Source organism: Chlorocebus sabaeus, chromosome 20 (assembly GCF_047675955.1).
Source record: "Chlorocebus sabaeus isolate Y175 chromosome 20, mChlSab1.0.hap1, whole genome shotgun sequence".
NCBI lineage: Eukaryota > Metazoa > Chordata > Mammalia > Primates > Cercopithecidae > Chlorocebus > Chlorocebus sabaeus.
The window spans coordinates 115,331,027-115,350,024 of record NC_132923.1 but is presented as its reverse complement, the minus strand read 5'-3'; the positions used below and the strand labels follow the sequence as shown (position 1 = coordinate 115,350,024).

The 18,998-nt window shown below is 39.9% G+C and overlaps 1 protein-coding gene across 4 annotated transcripts in view; it reads right to left on the bottom strand.

The window, feature by feature from the left end:
- The window catches only part of USP48 (ubiquitin specific peptidase 48), a 104,462-nt gene that overhangs the window by 26,948 nt on the left and 58,516 nt on the right, over positions 1–18,998 (bottom strand). For all 4 annotated transcript variants that reach the window (XM_007980132.3, XM_007980133.3, XM_007980134.3 and 1 more), the window contains 8 exons: positions 17,616–17,813; positions 15,413–15,527; positions 14,799–14,929; positions 9,860–9,928; positions 1,334–1,458; positions 1,058–1,180; positions 717–778; positions 318–428 (listed from right to left, as the gene is read on the bottom strand). In XM_007980132.3, the coding sequence (XP_007978323.1) occupies positions 318–428; positions 717–778; positions 1,058–1,180; positions 1,334–1,458; positions 9,860–9,928; positions 14,799–14,929; positions 15,413–15,527; positions 17,616–17,813 (934 nt within the window). The remainder of the gene's footprint in view (positions 1–317; positions 429–716; positions 779–1,057; positions 1,181–1,333; positions 1,459–9,859; positions 9,929–14,798; positions 14,930–15,412; positions 15,528–17,615; positions 17,814–18,998) is intronic.

Sequence of the window (18,998 nt, the reverse complement as noted above, 5' to 3'; positions counted from 1 at the left end):
AACCAAGACCATGTTGATTCTGTGATTCTGGAAAAGAGGTCACAGTGCTGGTCACCAGCAGCGGGGGGAGGAGAAAGGGTGGCTGTGTTGTCTCCAAGAGGGACAAGGAAGGAGCAAAAAGACAAATAACCTTGGCAGCCTCTTGTCTTTCCTGGAGAAGTAGTCTTTCTTTTCTTTTAAAAGGGGGGGGAACCCACAATTCAGCAAAGGACTAAATTCTTAAAATAGACTATGTCAGATGAGAAATTTCCTAAACACACTTTATTAATCATCAGAAAGAGAAAAGAAAAAAAATCACATAAAGAAAAGGAACTCACAGTTTAGAATCTTCTTTGGTCATGGAAGCAAATGTAAACATGAGGCCCCCATGGGGACACAAAAGAGCGCTGTTCCCAACTGATGACACAGGGCTGCATCTTGTCGGCTTTCTACTCAAATAAGACAAGGAGGAGAAATATACCTAATTACTGCATGACGAAAGAGAAGATTTTAAAATAATTATTTCAAAATCAGAGATATATTTAAGAAAATATTAGTAATTAAATGTGTTTCTTAGGCTTATTCATTTAACTTAATAGAAAAGAAAGCTTTCAGTGTGTGCTGGTGAAAGTAACCATGAAGGGTACAACAAACAGAATCCATGAAATCTTAAAAAATACCAGAGTCAAACCGAGTCATAATAACAATAAAGGAAATAAAACATATTTTGTTTCTACCTAACAAATTTCCGCCACTCTTCGACAAAGAACTGAGACACGATGTAGAGGACATCCGTATCCTAGAACACAAAAATCACAAAACAGTATCCATCAATTTACCACCTGCTTAACACAAATTCCTTATAATATACTTTGGTTGTCCTTATTCAAGTTTTATAAATAAAATGAAAACACAGTCCTCTACCAAAAAATAGCAGGCTGGAGTAAATCCCTTGGTTAGATAACTAAACAAATGAGAATATGAGAAGTTCTGGGTTGTTCTGAAATAGCTCACTGGGAACTTGGCAAGGGCCTTAAAAAGTAAAGATGCATTCTTTCCTTTGTGGGAATCATTATACCTCTGGCCAGTTACTGAGACACGGTCTGTTTTTATCCTGGAACAAATTTGGGAGAGAAGTCTTTTGCTCGTTTGCAATCATCTTATGTAAGGCTTCATTTTCTTCCCCTTCTCTTTCTAAAATCTGAAAGAGAATGAAGCAATCAACTGTCTCCTGCTGACAGCACATGACTTGCCTCCTCCCTACACCCCCGTCAGAAGTACAATGTTAATTTCCCTGGGAAGTCAACCCAGGAGGTGGCATGCCATTTCCCCAGATGTCAGTAGCATTCAGTACCTTGCACTGTGAACAGCACTCTTTGTAACTTGGAAACTCAGGAGCCTTTGGAAAGTACTGCTGCAGTTTGCTCCAAGCCTCTTTAGAAACAAGCCTTCTTTCATTTTCAGATATGCATAACTCACCTGAGTTTAAAAAAAAATTGAAGAAAAAAAAAAGCTGAAAAAAAGTCAATATCTATTTCCTATTTCTTAAACTTAAGAAAAATCCATAGGTGCACTTTTCTTGCTTTGCTAAAGTGTGGTATTTCTAGCTCTCTTTTCTTGTTTTCAAAAACTTCTGAATTTCCAATTTCATTTTAATTCTAAAGGAGGTAGCCATTAACCTCAATTTTATGTCTTTAATCTAGGTCCGTGGTTGAAAAAAAATCATGAGATAAAAACAAATGTACAAAGCTAAAACCGTGCATTTTCTTTCACCCTGCAAGGAAGGAAGTAGTCAAAAATGGGATTCCAGGAGTCCTGGGACCTCTGTGCCATGGCAGGGGCTGCTTAACAAAATCACATGTTCTCCCACACTCAAAGGTTATCATTTCCTGCAGACTTTATTGTCTCCCATTTGACTAATCCTGAAATCACACCACATTAAAATAATATTTTGACAGCTGCGTCCAACCATCACAGGACCATTACCTTAAGTTATCAATTCAAACAAGATAAAGCAATCTACTGTTCAATCTGAAAACCATCTCCAGTCAAGCACCAACTTGTTTGCTATTTGCAATTTATTCTAAAGATCCCCTTCAATCTTCAAAAATCCCAGAAGACATAAAAAAAAAAAAAAAAAATACTAGTCACTGCCACTCTGCCAGGACCTTTCTCCTCTGGCTCTACTTGTGGTTATATTTAGTATTGTTTCAGCTGTTTCAAAGCGGTAAGTTAGTGAACTTCACTTATCTATCCATATTGGTCATTACCCGGAAAACGATCTTTAAATTTCTAACGTCATATGTTTGTTTCCGCACCCATTGGCAAGGTACCTGTAGATTTATTAAGAGTAATAAAGCCAGGAACTTTCTAAATACATACTACATTTTTCCATAATAAATGAATTTAGAAAGATGAATATAACAGCTAGCAAGTAATAAAGCTGGGATACGAAACCAGGTCTATAGTCCAGGCACAGTGGCTTGCTCCTGTAATCCCAGCACTTTGGGAGGCCGAGGGAGATGGATCATTTGTCAGGAGTTTGAGATCAGCCTGGCCAACATGATGAAACCCTGCCCCTACTAAAAATACCAACATTAGCTGGGTATGGTGGTGCTCGCCTGTAGTCCCAGCTACTCCGGAGGCTGACGCAAGAGGACTGCTTGAGTCTGGGAGGCAGACATTGCAGTGGCCTGGGCAACACAGAGAGACTCCATCTCAAAAACACAAAACAAAACAAAACAAAACAAAACAAAAAAACAAAACCAGGTCTAAGGCCAGGTTTGGTGGTTCACACTTGTAATCCTAGCACTTTGGGAGGCCAAGGCGAGCGGATCACGAGATCAGGAGTTCGAGAGCAGCCTGGCCAACATGGCGAAACCCTGTCTCTACTCAAAATACAAAAATTAGCCGGGCGTGGTGGCAGGCACCTGTAATCCCAGCTACTCAGGAGGCTGAGGCAGAAGAATTGCTTGAATGAGGAAGGCGGAGGTTGCAGTGAGCCAAGATTGTGCCATTCCACTCCAGCCTGGGTGAGAAGCAAGACTCTGTCTCAAAAAACAAACAAACAAACCCAGGTCTATAGCTCATTCAAACCCCATAATATATTTTAAAATGTATTTTTTTTTATTTAATAGAAAATAGGCAGGGGGCAGTGGCTCACGCTTGTAATCCCAGCACTTTGGGAGGCTGAGGTGAGAGGATCACAAGGTCAGTAGTTAAAGACAGGCCTGACCAAAATGGTGAAACCCCATCTCTACTAAAAATACGAAAATAAATTGGCTGGGAGTGGTGGTGCACGCCTGTAATTGCAGCTACGTGGGAGGCTGAGGCGGGAGAAACGCTTGAACCCGGGAGGCAGAGGTTGCAGTGAGCTGGGATCACACCATTGCACTCTAGTCTGGGTGACAGAGCAAAACTCCGTCTCAAAAAAAAACAAAAAAAAAACGGGGTCTCATTCTGTCGCTCAGGATGGAGTACAGTGGCACGATCATAGCTCACTGGTGCCTCCACCTCCTGGGCTCAAGCAATCCTCCTGCCTTAGCCTCCTGAGTAGCTTGGATAACAGGCACGAGCCACCATGCCTGACTAATATTTTATTTTGTAGAGAGGGAGTCTCTCCAACTTCTGGTTTTAAACAACCCTCCTACCTCAGCCTCCAAAAATGCTGGATTATAAGCATAAGCCACTATGCCTGGTCCCTATAATGTATAATACCTCAAAATGCAACTTAACTTCTACCCCTCACCTCTTCTGGATCTCTGAATAATCCTCAAAAAATTATTTTGCTTTAATAAACTTGTTACCAGAGAAATGAGGTCACAAAATAAACATGTATTTTCTTTCTGGGTGGGCTGTTAATTTAAATTTCCCGCAAGTCTATGAAAACTTACTCTAACATGCCCATCCTCAGACACAATTAGGGAATTTATTTTTTAAAAACGAAAGAAAAAGAGTAATTGGATTATCAAACCTTAACTTAGTAAGTCCTTATGGTGAAGTATAATGTAACTATAAAAAAGATTAAGGTAGATTTCCATGACCTGATTTGGAAAGAACTCCATGGCAATTATAATATTTAAATGGTTTCTTTTTTATGCTTTAAAAAAAAAAAGAGATTCTTTGTGTAGTATAACTCCATGTGGTTATGAGGAAACAATAATGGGAATGTGCACACACACTTTACTATTAAATGAGCAGAGGAGACCACAGACACTGTGGATGCACGGCTTCATTCTGATGTCGGGGTACTTTTAGGTAGTGACTGGCTTTTATGTGGGATGAGTGTTTCTCATAAGATTAGGAAAGAACAACCGAAATTCATTTCTGAGATCAGAATAATAGTAAATAATCATTTTACTATAGTCTAGTTGGTAATAAATATATATAGTCCTTCACTCTACTTCTTAGCTGAGTTTCTAAATTTAATTTCCTATTATTCTAATAATTACTACCACAGTAGTTGCTAATATGTAATATTAACTATGAATATTAATACAATTAATGTAATTAATAATGAAATAAATATACTTGAATATTGTCTATGACCTCAAAATAGTTAAATAAATTTGGGTTGCTCTTTTCACTGTAACATATAAATTGTTAGAAATTAAACTTGTATCCTGCAATGAATCATGTTATTTCTTAAATTTTAAGAGAAAGCCAATCAACTAAATCCATTCTATGAGCAATATCTCCCAAAACAAGATCAAAGTAGTCAAGAGAGATTCAATTCACTAAACATAACTGGATATTCTAAAACTCAAAGATTCTTCTGGTAAAAAAAGAAATCTAGTTAACAATGAATTTAGAGATACTGGATAAATGACCCTCAACCCCTCACCCTAAATCTAGTTCAAACTGCATATAACACTTTGGGTTTCGGGACATCTCAAGAAGTACTCTCAAAACAACAAAACACAACACAGCCCATCATCTAAGCAAACTAGGTGTAATAAACAAGGTAAGCTATAGGAAAGTTATTCACTTAAAGGACTACAAAGTAAAATGGATAAGAAAACTTGATACATATAATATCTGTATTATAAAGCTTCTTATAAAATATCTGCAACAAATACTGAACTCTAGGATAGTAAATCTTCCAATGGAATATAATCCAATGATTAATTCACACAAAACCTATGATATATTAAATACATATAATACATTAGAAATATACAGGAATTTTGTTATAAAAATATCAAAATTTAAGTCAAGGACTTTCCAGGTTAAAATGTTTAAAACTGCATTTACTTTAAGTGCCTCATGAAACATCATTAAATCACAATAAAAAATAAAAAATAAAAAATAAACTTTTATTTTTAGAGATGGGATCTCACTCTATCACCCAGGCTGGAGTTCAGTGGTGTGATCATAGCTCACTGTAACCACGATCTAATGGGCTCAAGCAATGCTCCTGCCTCCATTTCCTGGGTATCTAGGACTACAGCCATGTGCCACTTTGCCTGGCTAATTTTTACTTTATTTCTTAATAGAGATGTGGTCTCACTACGTTGCCCAGGCTGCTCTCAAATGCCTCAGCCTCTTAAAGTGCTGCAATTATAGATGTGAACCACCACACCAAAGGATTTATATATATATATATATATAAAAAGACACATAGCTATAAAGATGAAAACAACAGAGGGAACAACAGGGATAAAAATTATAAGGGTTTAAAAGAAGGTGAATGAGACACAATAAAAATTAACTCTAAGTTGGCAAAAGTCAAGAAGTAGCCAGATTTGCTACACTGCAGTACTGTCCCCACAGACGCAAGAACTGGGGGTTCACGAAGTAAAGGTAGGGATTTACAAAAAATGAGAGAAGGGATGGAAAGTCTACTTAAGAGGTCCCCTTCTCGGCCCTTGAGATCACTGTCCCCTCTAGCCACCAAAGACTACATGCTTATTTTCGGACAACAAAACCTAACATTCACAGGGGACACAAAACACAGAGACAAATGAAGCGACAGGCTGAGACAGGGAGAATTAAACCTTTCCACTCTTAAATGCGGGGACTCCTAAGTCCTCTTCTTTCTACAGCTTCTGAAAAGTGACAGCAGGTCTGAATTTTCTAGGCAGGCGAATGAAAGATACTTATGAAAAAACCTTGGTGGCCCAATAGCAGACAGCGCCATTGGGAATTTCCCAGTGAAACAAGCCGGCTGGGGCACCAAACTAGTGAAGTTCAGTCACCAAGCCCCTCCAAGACACACCTGGCTTCCACAGAGTGCCTAGCATAATAAATGAACCCGTACAACACTGGGGACAAAGATCTTACAAGCCTACCAGAAACTGAAGTGGAGAAAACTTACCTACAAACAATGGCTTTGGACTTCTGAATCGTACGTTCAAACCACTATCACAAGTCTCTTTAATTTTCACGGAAAAAATATTTCCAACAGACAGTTAAATACCTAGGCAAAACTATCCATTGCAGTGTGGTGATCCTAGACAGGTGACTCTTGCCTCTCTGTGCCTCAGTTTACTTACTCATCAGTAGAATGGATGCGATAATATACTGATAACACAGGGTTGTTAGATTAAGTGAGTTGGCCGGGCATGGTGGCTGACGCCTGTAATCCCAGCACTCTGGGAGGCCAAGACAGGCAGATCAACTGAGGTCAGGAGTTCAAGACCAGTCTGGCCAACATGGCAAAACCCCATCTCTACTAAAAACCAAAAATTAACTGGGAGTGGTGGCACATGCCTATAGTTCCATGTACTCAGGAAGCTGAGGCAGGAGAATCATTTGAACCCGGAAGGTGGAGGTTGCAGTGAGCCGAGATCGCACCACTGCATTCCAACCTGGGCGACACAGTGAGACTCCATCTCAAAAAAAAAAACAAAAACAAAAACAGATTAAGTGAGTTAATATTTATAAATGTGGAAAACTACAGGCAAATGGTAAATATTCAATAATTGCCCACTATAATCTCCTCCTACCAACATCAGCAGCACACCTCCTGAAAGAGGTTTTAACAGAAACTTAATGAGTAAAGTGGATTTCTAAGTAAGGCTAGGTATCCTATACCAGAAAAATTTTACCCTGGACACATGGTACACTGACAGATAACATAACACAAAAACAAAGGTAGAAAACTATCCTTTTTTTTTTTGAGACAGGGTCTCATTCTGTTGCCCAGACTGGAGTGCAATGGCGCCATCTTGGCTCACTGCAACCTCTGCCTCCTGGGTTCAAGCGATTCTCCTGGGTCAGCCTTCCAAGTAGTTGGGATTACCGGCACCCGCCATGATTTTTTGTATTTTTGCCCAAAATAATTACAAATTTTGTAAATTTGCCCAGCTAATTTTTGTATTTTTGTAGAGATGGGGTTTCACCATGTTGGCCAGGCTGGTCTCAAACTCCTGATCTCAAGTGATCCGCCCGCCTCAGCCTCCCAAAGTGCTGGGATTACAGGCATGAGCCACCACGCCTGGCCAAACTATCCTTTAAAATATTAGAGAACAAAGTATGGCACCAAAACACTAGAGTTACAGATCAAGATAACGGCCTAAAAAAATCACCCTTGTATACAACTTCTTCCTCCCTCCCTCCCTCCTTCCTTCCCTCCCTTCCTTTCTTTCTCTTTCTCACTCTCTTGTTTTTGTTTTGTTTTGAGACAAGGTCTTGCTTGGTCGCCCAGGCTGGAGTACAGTGGCACGTGAATATGGCTCACTGCAGCCTCAACCTCCTGGGCTCAGGTGATCCTCTCAATGTAGCCTCTCATGTAGCTGGGAACACAGGTGCACACCATTACCAGCCCTGGCTAATTTCTTGATGTTTCTGTAGAGATGGGGTCTTGCCATGATGCCCAGGATAGTCTCGAACTCTTGGACTCAAGTGATCCTCCTGCCTTGGCTTCCCAAAGTGCTGGGATTACAGGTGTGAGCCACCACTGCCAGCCTCTTATGTACAATTTCTGATAGGCTAGGGAGTGGAGTATGTGTCCTGAAATGACATTCAGCTTTGCCATGCTTTGTAGTCAAAACTGTCAGTACTGAAATGATATGATAAAAGGTCGGAAGGCAGAGCAAAGGTCAGTGAGCTAAGGAGCACAAGGACAATCTAAGTTCCAGCACTGTTTCAAGTGGTAGCACCAAGCATGAAACAATATTCTGCCACAGATGCTTCAACTCTCAATATGGAGACACCAATCCCATGTCCACAACTATGCTGTGAAGGTTAGAAAAGGTGATAAGAGAGCATCACTGGAAAAATACACCTCCTTCTGGCTATTCACCCGAACTTCCTTCCCCTGTTTATTTCCTCGTGCTATTCAGCACTCATGAGGTCAGCTCATCTTCTTCTGCTGTGCACCTGTAGTGTAAAAGGCCAACCAGTAGACAGATAGGGTGATACGCTGGAAGGAACAGAGGAATTTGGGACTCACAGAGACCAAGACCCAAACACGCACCCCAGGATGGCTGCTTGCTAGTTGTGTGGCCTGTAAATGGGAATGCCACTCACCTAGTGGCCTAAAGTGCAGTGAGATAATCCAGAATGCTAGTACCACTCTAGTGACAAACACCATCACTAGTGTCATCAACGGCACTTCATATAAAAGTGCCAGTGTGTATCAGGGATAAGAGTGAGACATTATCCACTGGTTCACAGTGAACTGATGAAACAAGAACTATAGTTAGGAATTTATTAGGATCAACAGGAATCCAAAATATTAGCAATAAATTAGCACATAACAAGAAACGCATGAATATGAGTTAACAAAATGAACCACTGAAAAGTCAACTTTTCTGTGTCAAATTTATTGTCCTATTTATTTTATTTTAATGAGATGGGGTAACGCACTGTCGTCCAGGCTGGAGTGCAGCATCGTGATCATAGCTCGCTCTAGCCTCAGACTCCTGGGTCAAGTGATCCTCTCACCCTCCTGAGAAACTGGGACTGCAGGCACACACCACCAAACCCACTTAATATTTTTTTAGAGACAGGGTCTTGCTGTGTTGCCTGGACTGGTCTCAAAATCCTGGGCTCAAGCAATCCTCCTACCTGATCCTTCCTAGTAGCTGGGATTATAGGTGCAAGCTACGGCACTCAGTGCTCAGACTTTTTGAAGGTGGGAAGGGGAACTTACGAAGTAGAAAGCTTTGAGAAACAGACACCTGCTTGACTTTCAGAGTGCTATTAGAATAGAAAATTGTGTCTAATATATGATGAATCCCTTGCACGATCATCTTGTAAAAGCTACTTATCAGAAGTAAGCATTCACCAAGACCAAGTAAACAAATACATAAGATTAAATAAGGATTTAGAATTTGGCTTTTTAAAAAACTATCTAGCACATAGTACACAGCAGCTGGTCAATACACAAAGAAAAAACTAAACCAAGTCGAGACCAGTGGCTCATGCCTATAATCTCACCACTATGGGAGGCAGAGGTGGGAAGCAAATTTAAAAATTAGCTGGGTGTGATGGTGCATGCCTACGGTCCCAGCTACTCAGGAGGCCAAGGCAGGAGGATCACTTGAGCCCAGGATGTTGATGCTGCACTAAGCCAGGACAGTGATAGAGAGAGACCTTGTTGCACAGATAAAATAAATAAATAAAAAACCACAGATAGCCCTAACAAGATGAAGAAGAAGAAACATATGAGCACTATTCTCAAAGTGTTTAACTTGGACAATGACAGTCATGGGAAACAACTGAAATTCAATACTTCAAATTCAAAAGCACTTCAATGGGACAAGTGACAAGAAGTTTCTTTTCCAATGATTTCCTCTAAATATGGGGAAATTCTACTTAAAAAAAAATTTTTTTCCCAGGTTAGATGTGAGAGACACTGGCATGAAAGCCAGGCAGTAGAAGCTAAAAGTAAAAAAGGATAATAAAACAGAACTCATTTATGCTTCTAGCTTACCATGTGGACACAGAATATCTTCATTAAAATTTAATTCCTCCTCTTCTTTTCTTTCTTCCTTTGATTCATCTAATCAAAAGAAATACAAATGATATCTGCTGTAGTTATTGTGTACTTAAAGTTCAAAGTAGCAGATATACTACTTTGCACAATTTGGAACAAAGAAAACTTTAACACTCTGAAAATTAGACCCATGTGATTCCTACACAGTTCTGCTAAAAAGTGTTATATTTCTTTCCCTTAAAAGGAAAGAGGAACATCTCAATGACAGTTAACTTTTAAAGATTTAGGTTATGCAAGAAAATGTGCCTTTTTAAATTGAAAAAATGGAATTCTTCTATTAATTCTAGTCAAGGTATTGAGAATACTGTGTCATGAACCAAGTTAATCACCTACATTGTCATGTCATGGCATGTCATTTTCACCTACCTACACTTTTTGGGGGTGAACACAAAGCATTAAAGACAAATGAAATAAGGACTTAACCTTTATCATCAAACATAGTCGTCCCCACTGATCAGTCCAGGGATATGTTCCAAGACCCTCAATAGAGGCCTAAAACCTCATACACTACCGAACTCCATAAACATCCATTGGCATATTTCTGTTCAAGTCTTCCACCCACAAATTTAATGCTTTTTCCATCTTAACTCACACTGTGACCATAACTTGTAGCTTGTAGTGTGACAGCAAAACTAGCATGAATTTTTTTCCTTCTTAATTTCACAGATAGATTTGTTCCTATAGATCTTAGCAAGCTCACCATACAATTTTTTTTCTTTCCTTATTTAAATCAAGAACTTACTTCTACCTTTCCACTTAAAGGAAGCACTTTGTGGCTTCTTTTTGACATACCTGAATTACCAACATTACTACTCTTCCACTTTGAGATCATTAAAGTAAAATAAGGGTGACTTGAACACTGGCGCTCCTACAGTCAATCTGAGCACCAAGAGGATTGCTAGGTGACCCGTGGGTAGCATGTATAGCATGGATAAGTTGGACACAGGGAAAACTCACGTCGCAGGCCAACCAACCAACCAACCAAAAAAATCCCCCACAAAAATCAAGTAAAAAAATGGGCAAAGGAAGGATATGACCAGATAATTCTGTCTCCTCTTTTTCTCTCTGTCACACATACAAATAACTTCTCAAGCCTAAGAAGATGGTCAACCTCAGTGACATTTTGAAAAATGTTACGCCTCAACACTGGTAAGTCTAACTTCCTGTATCGGCCTGATAAAAATTGATGTGACTGTCCGACACGGTGGCTCTTGCCTGTAATCCCAGCACTTTGGAAGGCTGAGGCGGGCAGATTAAGGTCAGGAGTTCAAGACCAGCCTGGTCAACATAGCAAAATCCCCTGTCTGCTAAAAATACAAAAACTAGCCCAGCGTGCTGGTGCGTGCCTGTAATCCCAGCTACTCTGGAGGCTGAGGCAAGAGAATCACTTGAGCCTGGGAGGTGGAGGTCAGAGTGAGCCAAGATTGCACCACTGCACTCCAGACTGGGTGACAGACGGAGACTCCGTCTCAAAAAAACAAAACAAGAAAAAACAAAACTGATGTGAATGATGTATTCTTTATGTTGACAAAAGCAAGCAAAATGAACCCCCTAATATGACTATATTGAAGAAAATTTACCAATATGTCAGTATGTGGCAATTACAAATATTTGTAATTCTCTGATCCAGAGATTTCTAGGAATTTATTTCTCAGAAATAATCTGAAAATTTTGTAATGATGTAAGTACAGGACACAAAAGGACCCTCACTGCATCTGTGTGTACATACTCATGTAAAAAATTAAAATAGAATCAGATAAACATAATGGATCCACAAAACAAAATGCAATCAATCAATAAAAAGGGCTGAATGTTTTGACATTCAGTAAGTCATATGTACAACTGTACCCAAATGAGCTGCATTATAAAAAGCCACTATTTACAGTGATTGTATCTAGTAGGAAGGCTTTGAAGTTCTACTTTGTCACATTTGTGCTGCTTGAAGCTTTTGAAATTTTTTAATGGGGAAGGAAAATAGAGGCATATTACTCTGAAAGCAACATGAAAAATACTTTTAAGCTATGCCAACATGAAGGCACTTTCTATTACGGCATCCAATTTTATTAAAAATGAAGGAACACTGATATATAAAGAGGCTTTTTTTTTTTTTTTGGAGACGGAGTGATGCCCTGTCACCCAGGCTGGAGTGCAGTGGCGCGATCTCGGTTCACTGCAACCTCCTCCTCCTGGGTTCAAATGATTCTCCTGCCTCAGCCTCCTGAGTAGCTGGGAGTACAGGCGCATGCCAACACACCTGGCTGATTTTTGTATTTTTAGTAGAGACAGGGTTTCACCATGTTGGTCAGGCTGGTCTCGAACTCATCACCTCGTGATCCGCCCACCTCGGCCTCCCAAAATAAAGAGGTTTTAAAAAGCAGTAAATAAATACTTAACACTAAGTCACATGTTATCACTAAAATTATAGTATGTTTTTTCAAATGACAGGATAATAAAACTCAAATTGATGTTAAGTTCATGAATTATACAGCACAATAAAATATTTTAAACAAAAGTAAAAACTCGGCTGGGTGCAGTGGCTCACAAATGTAATCCTAGCACTTTGGGAGGCCAAGGTGGGCGGATCACTTGAGCTCAGGAATTCAAGACCAGCTGGCCAACATGGTAAAACCCCATCTCTACTAAAATACAAAAATTAGCTGGGCATGGTGGCGCATGTGTAATGCCAGCTAGTTAGGAGGCTGAGGCGGGAAAGTCACTTGAACAGGGGGTGGTGGGGAATGTTGGCAGAGGTTGCAGTGAGCCAAGATCACGCTACTGCACTCTAGCATGGGGGACAGAGTGAGATTCCGTCTCAAAAAAGTAAAAACAAAAAGTCTCAAAAAAAGTAAAAACTCTTCAATTTTGAAAATATTAATCACAGCTCAAGGAGTTTAAAACTAATACTGGGTTAGTTTTCTCAAAAAGTAAGGTGGTGAGATGGGAAGATCAATACCAAATAAAATAAATATAATATAAAGTGATAGAAATGGGCCAGCCTCAGTGGTTCACGTCTATAATCCCTGCACTTTGGGAAGCCAAGGTGGGAGGATCGCTTGAGCACAGGAGGGAGACCAGCCTGGGCAACATAGTGAAGCCGTATCTCTAGAATTCAAAAGAAATAAAAACTGGTCAGGTGCGATGGCTAATGCCTGTAATCCCAACACTTTGGGAGGCTGAGGCAGGTGGATTACTGGAGGTCAGAAGTTCAAGACCAGCCTGGCCAACATAGTGAAACTCTGTCTCTTCTAAAAATACAAAATTAGCTGGGCATGGTGGTGTGCACCTGTAATCCCAGCTACTCGGGAGGCTGAGACAGGAGAGCTGCTTGCACCCGGGAGGCAGAGGTTGCAGGGAGCCAAGATCGCGTCACTGCACTCCAGCCTGGACAAAAAGAGTGAAACTCTATCTCAAATAAACAAATAAATTAAATTAAAACTTAAAAAATAAAATAATGATATAAATGATATGAAATGCTTGAATGCAGAAAATACAGAATATTTCAATAAAGGTTAAGAACATTAAAGTAATAAATTTCCTTGACATCTTATGAAGCACTGATTATAAAATTAAATTTAGTATTTGATTTACAATAACATAATTTCTGATTTGAAAGCATATGAAACTCAGAAGAATTTACAAGCAGAAAGCTATTTAAAAGCTGCCCTCTCTACTTGATGAAAGATTAAGAAGTACAAGCTCATTTACTTGACAAAGGCAGTGTGGCAGATAATCTAAAACCAAAATGTACTGAGCATACAATATATTATGCCAATTTGCAGTAGACTTAACCTTTCTTTAAACTCTTAGCCTAGAACAGAATTAATATTAATTTTGCATGTGATTAACTAGAGAGAGCTTGAGCCCAAAGCATGATAGGTTATACAGGAAAATTTCACATGTGAGTCCTTGCTGAATTTCAATAGCTTAAAAATCTTTTATTTGCTCTGAGCTACTTGTGAGAGTTTGCAGTATTTTATTTATTTTATTTTATTTTATTTTTATTTTATTTTATTTTTTTGAGACGGAGTCTCGCTCTGTCGCCCAGGCTGGAGTGCAGTGGCGCGATCTCGGCTCACTGCAACCTCCGCCTCCCAGGTTCATGCCATTCTCCTGCCTCAGCCTTCCAAGTAGCTGGGACTACAGGCGCCCGCCACCTCACCTGACTAATTTTTGTATTTTTAGTAGAGACGGGGTTTCACTGTGTCAGCCAGGATGGTCTCGATCTCCTGACTTCGTGATCCACCCATCTCGGCCTCCCAAAGTGCTGGGACTACAGGCGTGAGCCACTGTGTCCAGTCAAGAGCTTGTAGTTTAATAAAAGTTGTCTTTAAAATTACATGGATGGGTATGAAACCAATTTTACGAATTTTTGGGTTTTGTTGTTGTTGTTGTTTAAGAGACAGAGTCTCGCTCTGTCACCCAGGCTGGAGTGTAGTGGCGCAATCTCGAGTCATGGTAACCTGCAACTCCTGGGTTCAATCGATTCTACTATTTCAACCTCTTGATTAGCTGGTACCACAGGTGTGCAGCACCACCCCTGGCTAATTATTTTTGTATTTTTAGTAGAGACGGGGTTTCACCACGTTGTTCAGGCTGGTCTTAAACTCCTGACCTCAAGTGATCAACCTGCCTCGGCCTCCCAAAGTGCTGGGATTACAGGCATGAACCACCGCACCTGGCCTAAAATTGTTTTTTAGAGAAACAGGGTCTTACTCTGTTACCCAGACTGGAGTGCAGTGGGGCTGGCATAATCGCTGGGCTCAAGTGATCTGCCCATCTGAGCCTCCCAAATAGCTGGGACTACAGGATTGAGCCACCGTGCCCAGCCCACTTATATTTTCATAGTATAATTTCACATATAGGTTTAAATTGTTACCTTTATTTAAGGTGCTACCATTCATCTTTCCGTTGCTTTGTTCTGCATCACCATCTTGCTCATCTAGCTGTTCAAGAGCTAGCTGGCGCCAACTCCGCAAGGAGGACTTCCCCACCCAAAATCCATCATTGCTGTGGAACAGAGAGAATGTTAAATCATACAAGTAATATTTCCAAACACTGTCCTCCCTTCTTTGCCTGTAAAAACAACTAAAGTGAATTATAAACACTCAACATCAGCTACTGTACATGTAATTGTTTTTAACCTACTTCCTAATTTTGGTCATTTTCTCTGTCCACTATTGAACTGCAGGGATCTAATATTTTGTTTCCATTCTAAATATTATCCTGCTTTTCCTACCTTCATGCCAATCACACCAATCAAATGGTAGGATGGAATACAGTGGCAAAGGCTATCTGACTCAGCAGCTTTCTTTATCATTGCCACAGGGGCAGTCGTTGCAAAATTTACTTTTGATCTGGCTCTGCCATTCACTTTATCACCCTTCTTCTAAACATCCCAACTTCCTATTTTCAACAAATAACGAGCTGCTTGGTTATGACCTCTTGAAAATTTCTTAGTTTATCATAAACAATGTACGCTGTGCAACATACCCCTTTACTGCTGCTTTCAGCAGATTATTAACAGTTTTATAATCTTCATTTAGTTGGTTCTTCAGACGCAATACGCGACAACGTTCTACTACACATTCCTTACACAGGGCTTTCACTACAGGCAAGAAAGAATGAAAGGAAATATATTTCATTCAAACAGACTTCCTGTTAGGAAAATGTTTTTAGCACTTCACAAACAGACACATTCTAAACCAATGTCACAAATGTTGGCAATGTGGCAAACTGATATATACCCTAAATTATTTTACTAAGACAATTAGATATCAAGAGAGCAATACTGTTATCTGAATAAAGAAAGAAAAATGAAAGAGAAAATGTTATGTTAAAAGTATCTAAATACAGTATCTGACAAGGCTTACATGTAATTTTTATAAGATGATAATCAAATAACTGAGGTTCTAAGGTGGAGGGGTTAAATATAGCTGATAATTATAAATAATGATCTTCACGTGAAAGTGATCTTCAAAGCACACTAAAAGGAAAAGCAAAATGAAGGGTCTGGTTTAAAACACAAAGAAGTTTTAGGAATCATCTAAAATGTGAACGCTTTTCCCACTGCATGGTTTACTCATTGTGAATTAAGAACAGTGGCAGGTGTAGTGGCTCATACCACCAAGAGCTCTGGGAAGCCAGGCAGGGAGGACAGCTTGAGGACAGGAGTTTGAGACCAGCCTGGGCAACACAGTGAGACCCTGTTGCTACAAAAAATGTAAAAATTAGCAAGGCATGGTGGTGTGTGCCTATAGTCCTAGCTACTTGGGAAGCTGAGGTGGGAGGACTGCTTAAGCCTACAAGTTCAAGGCTGCAGTGCACTATGATTCCACCACTGTACTCCAGCTGGGGTAGCAGAATAAGATTCTGTCTCAGGAAAAAAAAAAAAAATAGGGGCCAGATATGGTGGCCCATTCTTGTAATCCCAGCACTTTGGGAGGCCGAGGCAGGTCGATCACTTGAGCCCAGGAGTTTGAGACCAGTCTGGGCAGTATGATGAAACACCATCGCTACAAAAAATACAAAACTTAACCAGGCATGGTGGTGCATGTCTGTGGTCCCAGCTACTTGCAAGACTGAGATGGGAGCCTGAGGAGGTCAAAGCTGCAGTGAGCTGTGATTGCACCACTGTACTCTGGCCTGGGCAACAGAGTGAGACACTGTCTCAAAAAAACAAAAACAAAAAATTCCCAGAAATTTAGGAAACAAAACTCCAGTGGTGTTTAACAGAAGGCCTGCAGCATGTAGTTAAATATCTGGTTTATGCAGTAAGTTGTATACCATTAGAAAACAGCACTTCATTTCAGAAAAAGTATATTGGGGAGGGAGGTGTCATGTAATTTCCTACAGTCTCATGTGAAAATTGGAGGGGGGATTATGTTGGTAGCTACTCATGTAAAAAGAAAAATGTTTCAAGGAGGCAGAACAGAAAGGCAGCCAGAACAAAATAAAACCATGGATACAATGTGGTCATATATAGCTCTATACTGAAGGTAGAATCAAGCAGCTTCCATTCATAAAGTAAGTAACCATCTACAGCTCAGACACTGGTAGAAGTCACCACAGGCGGGTATGGTGACTCCTGCCTGTAATCCCAGAACTTTGGGAGGGCAAGATGAGTGGATCACTTGAGCCCAGAAGTTTGAGACCAGCCTGGCCAACACATTGAAACTCCGTCTCTATTAAAAATACAAAAATTAGCTGGGTGTGGTGGTGTGTGCTTGTAATCCCAGCTATTCGGGAGGCTCTAGAATCACTTGAACCCAGGAGGCGGAGGTTGCAGCGAGCTGAGATTGAGCCACTGCACTCCAGCTTGAGTAACAGAGCAAGACTCCATCTCAAAAAAAAAAAAAAAGAAGAAGTCACCACAACATGGAGGCACAAACTTGTAATTAACCAGACAAGGCCTCAAGTACCAGACAGTTTTCTCAAAAGGGTCTTATTTTGTCTGCTTTGAGGGGGGTTAAAAAAAACAAAACAAAAAACGAACCAAAAAATCCCAACCAACCCTCTATGAATAGCATCAGTTGCTTCACTTCTACTTTATTTAGCAAATCCTTTTTGCAAAATGTAAGGAATATTTGGTCTAGCATAGTTTGGGTCAAATCATCATAAGCCACACTCACAAAGACCGTAAGATGAAGATTTAATGAGCTGCTCTTTTTTAAACAGAGAGGACATCTTGAATTACCAGTTAGTCTTGGACCTCCTCCATATCTACTATAGAAAATGTCAGCTGCATATTCAGATATCCTCTTCATAATTGATATTTTATCCGGGTGAAGCTTGTCATGGGAACACAGGCAAGCGTGATTATCAATAGGTTTGGTAGGTGTTGATTCATCCAACCACTTTTGCAGCCATTCCAGAGAGACAAACTCATAGGGCTCTGAGAAAGCAAGCATCGGAAAGAGCCTATGTATTTTTACAGTTTTTGGACTAAGTGATACATTCATTTTTTTCAAAAGACAATGCAAACTCTGTCCAGAGTTAGCAGAATCAGAAGAATCATTGTCTGGGGGAAGATGTGTGATGAGTACGACACAAAGCTCCAGTTAAGTGCCACTCCTCTGAGTCCAAGGAGCTCTGCACCGTAATGCTGAGTCTGCACAGTGCCCTATGAGATCGGCTGGTATTATTAACCACGTTCTACAAGAGGCATCCACATAGAGTCTTGCCTAACAGCACAGCAGAGTTTTGATCAAGACACCCATGTTTGTTGACTACAAGTCATGCTCCATTGCTGCCTCACAAATAACACAACCTCATGCCCTACTATGTTTATTTCATAAATTATTTTTGTCATTACTTTTCACATATATGTGATATACATCTGAAAATTAAAATGAGATGCCAAACTGAACTCTAAGTTAGAAATTAACCTCACCAACTATGACCACACTTCAGAAGACCCTTTTAACCACTGAACTTTCTTTATCCAAGATGACACTGATGGCAATTTTGAAAAGGTATTTAATTCCCCCACCCAAATCCAAGTCATCATCTATTCATTATATTATTATTTATTTCAAGAAACTAACCTATTTTAAACAAGCTCCAGGATAAAGTACAGTAGAACTGAGTCATCATCAATTTTGAAGTTGCAAAAATTAAAAGACAAAACCAAACACCTCAAAATGAGTTTTAATTTGGGGAAAGGAAGTCCCTAGAATTCCCTAAAAGCCAAAATCAAAGATAAAGGGCCAGCTTTGATTACTTACAAAGATCTCCAGTGAGTCCCAGCATAAAACATAGAAGAAAACATACAGAGGTTGAATTTATATTTTTGTATTATATACTCCTTCTGATGAGATCTGAGGGACAGATACTTCAACGAAGCCCATTGTGACCAGTTTTATACTCCCCAGAGAGTTACATGTCTAGAAAACTAACTCCCATTTTAATTTTACAGCAAACCATTTCAATTTTTATGAAAACAAAATTTGGCACTGTACATCATCGACTAAGAGTCTTCTGACTGGTCAAATCGAAAGTGACTTCAGAGGAAAAGCACAGGACTATGAGTCGAGGTCACGGTCTAATCCAAGTTCTGCCACCAAGAAAATGAACCTGA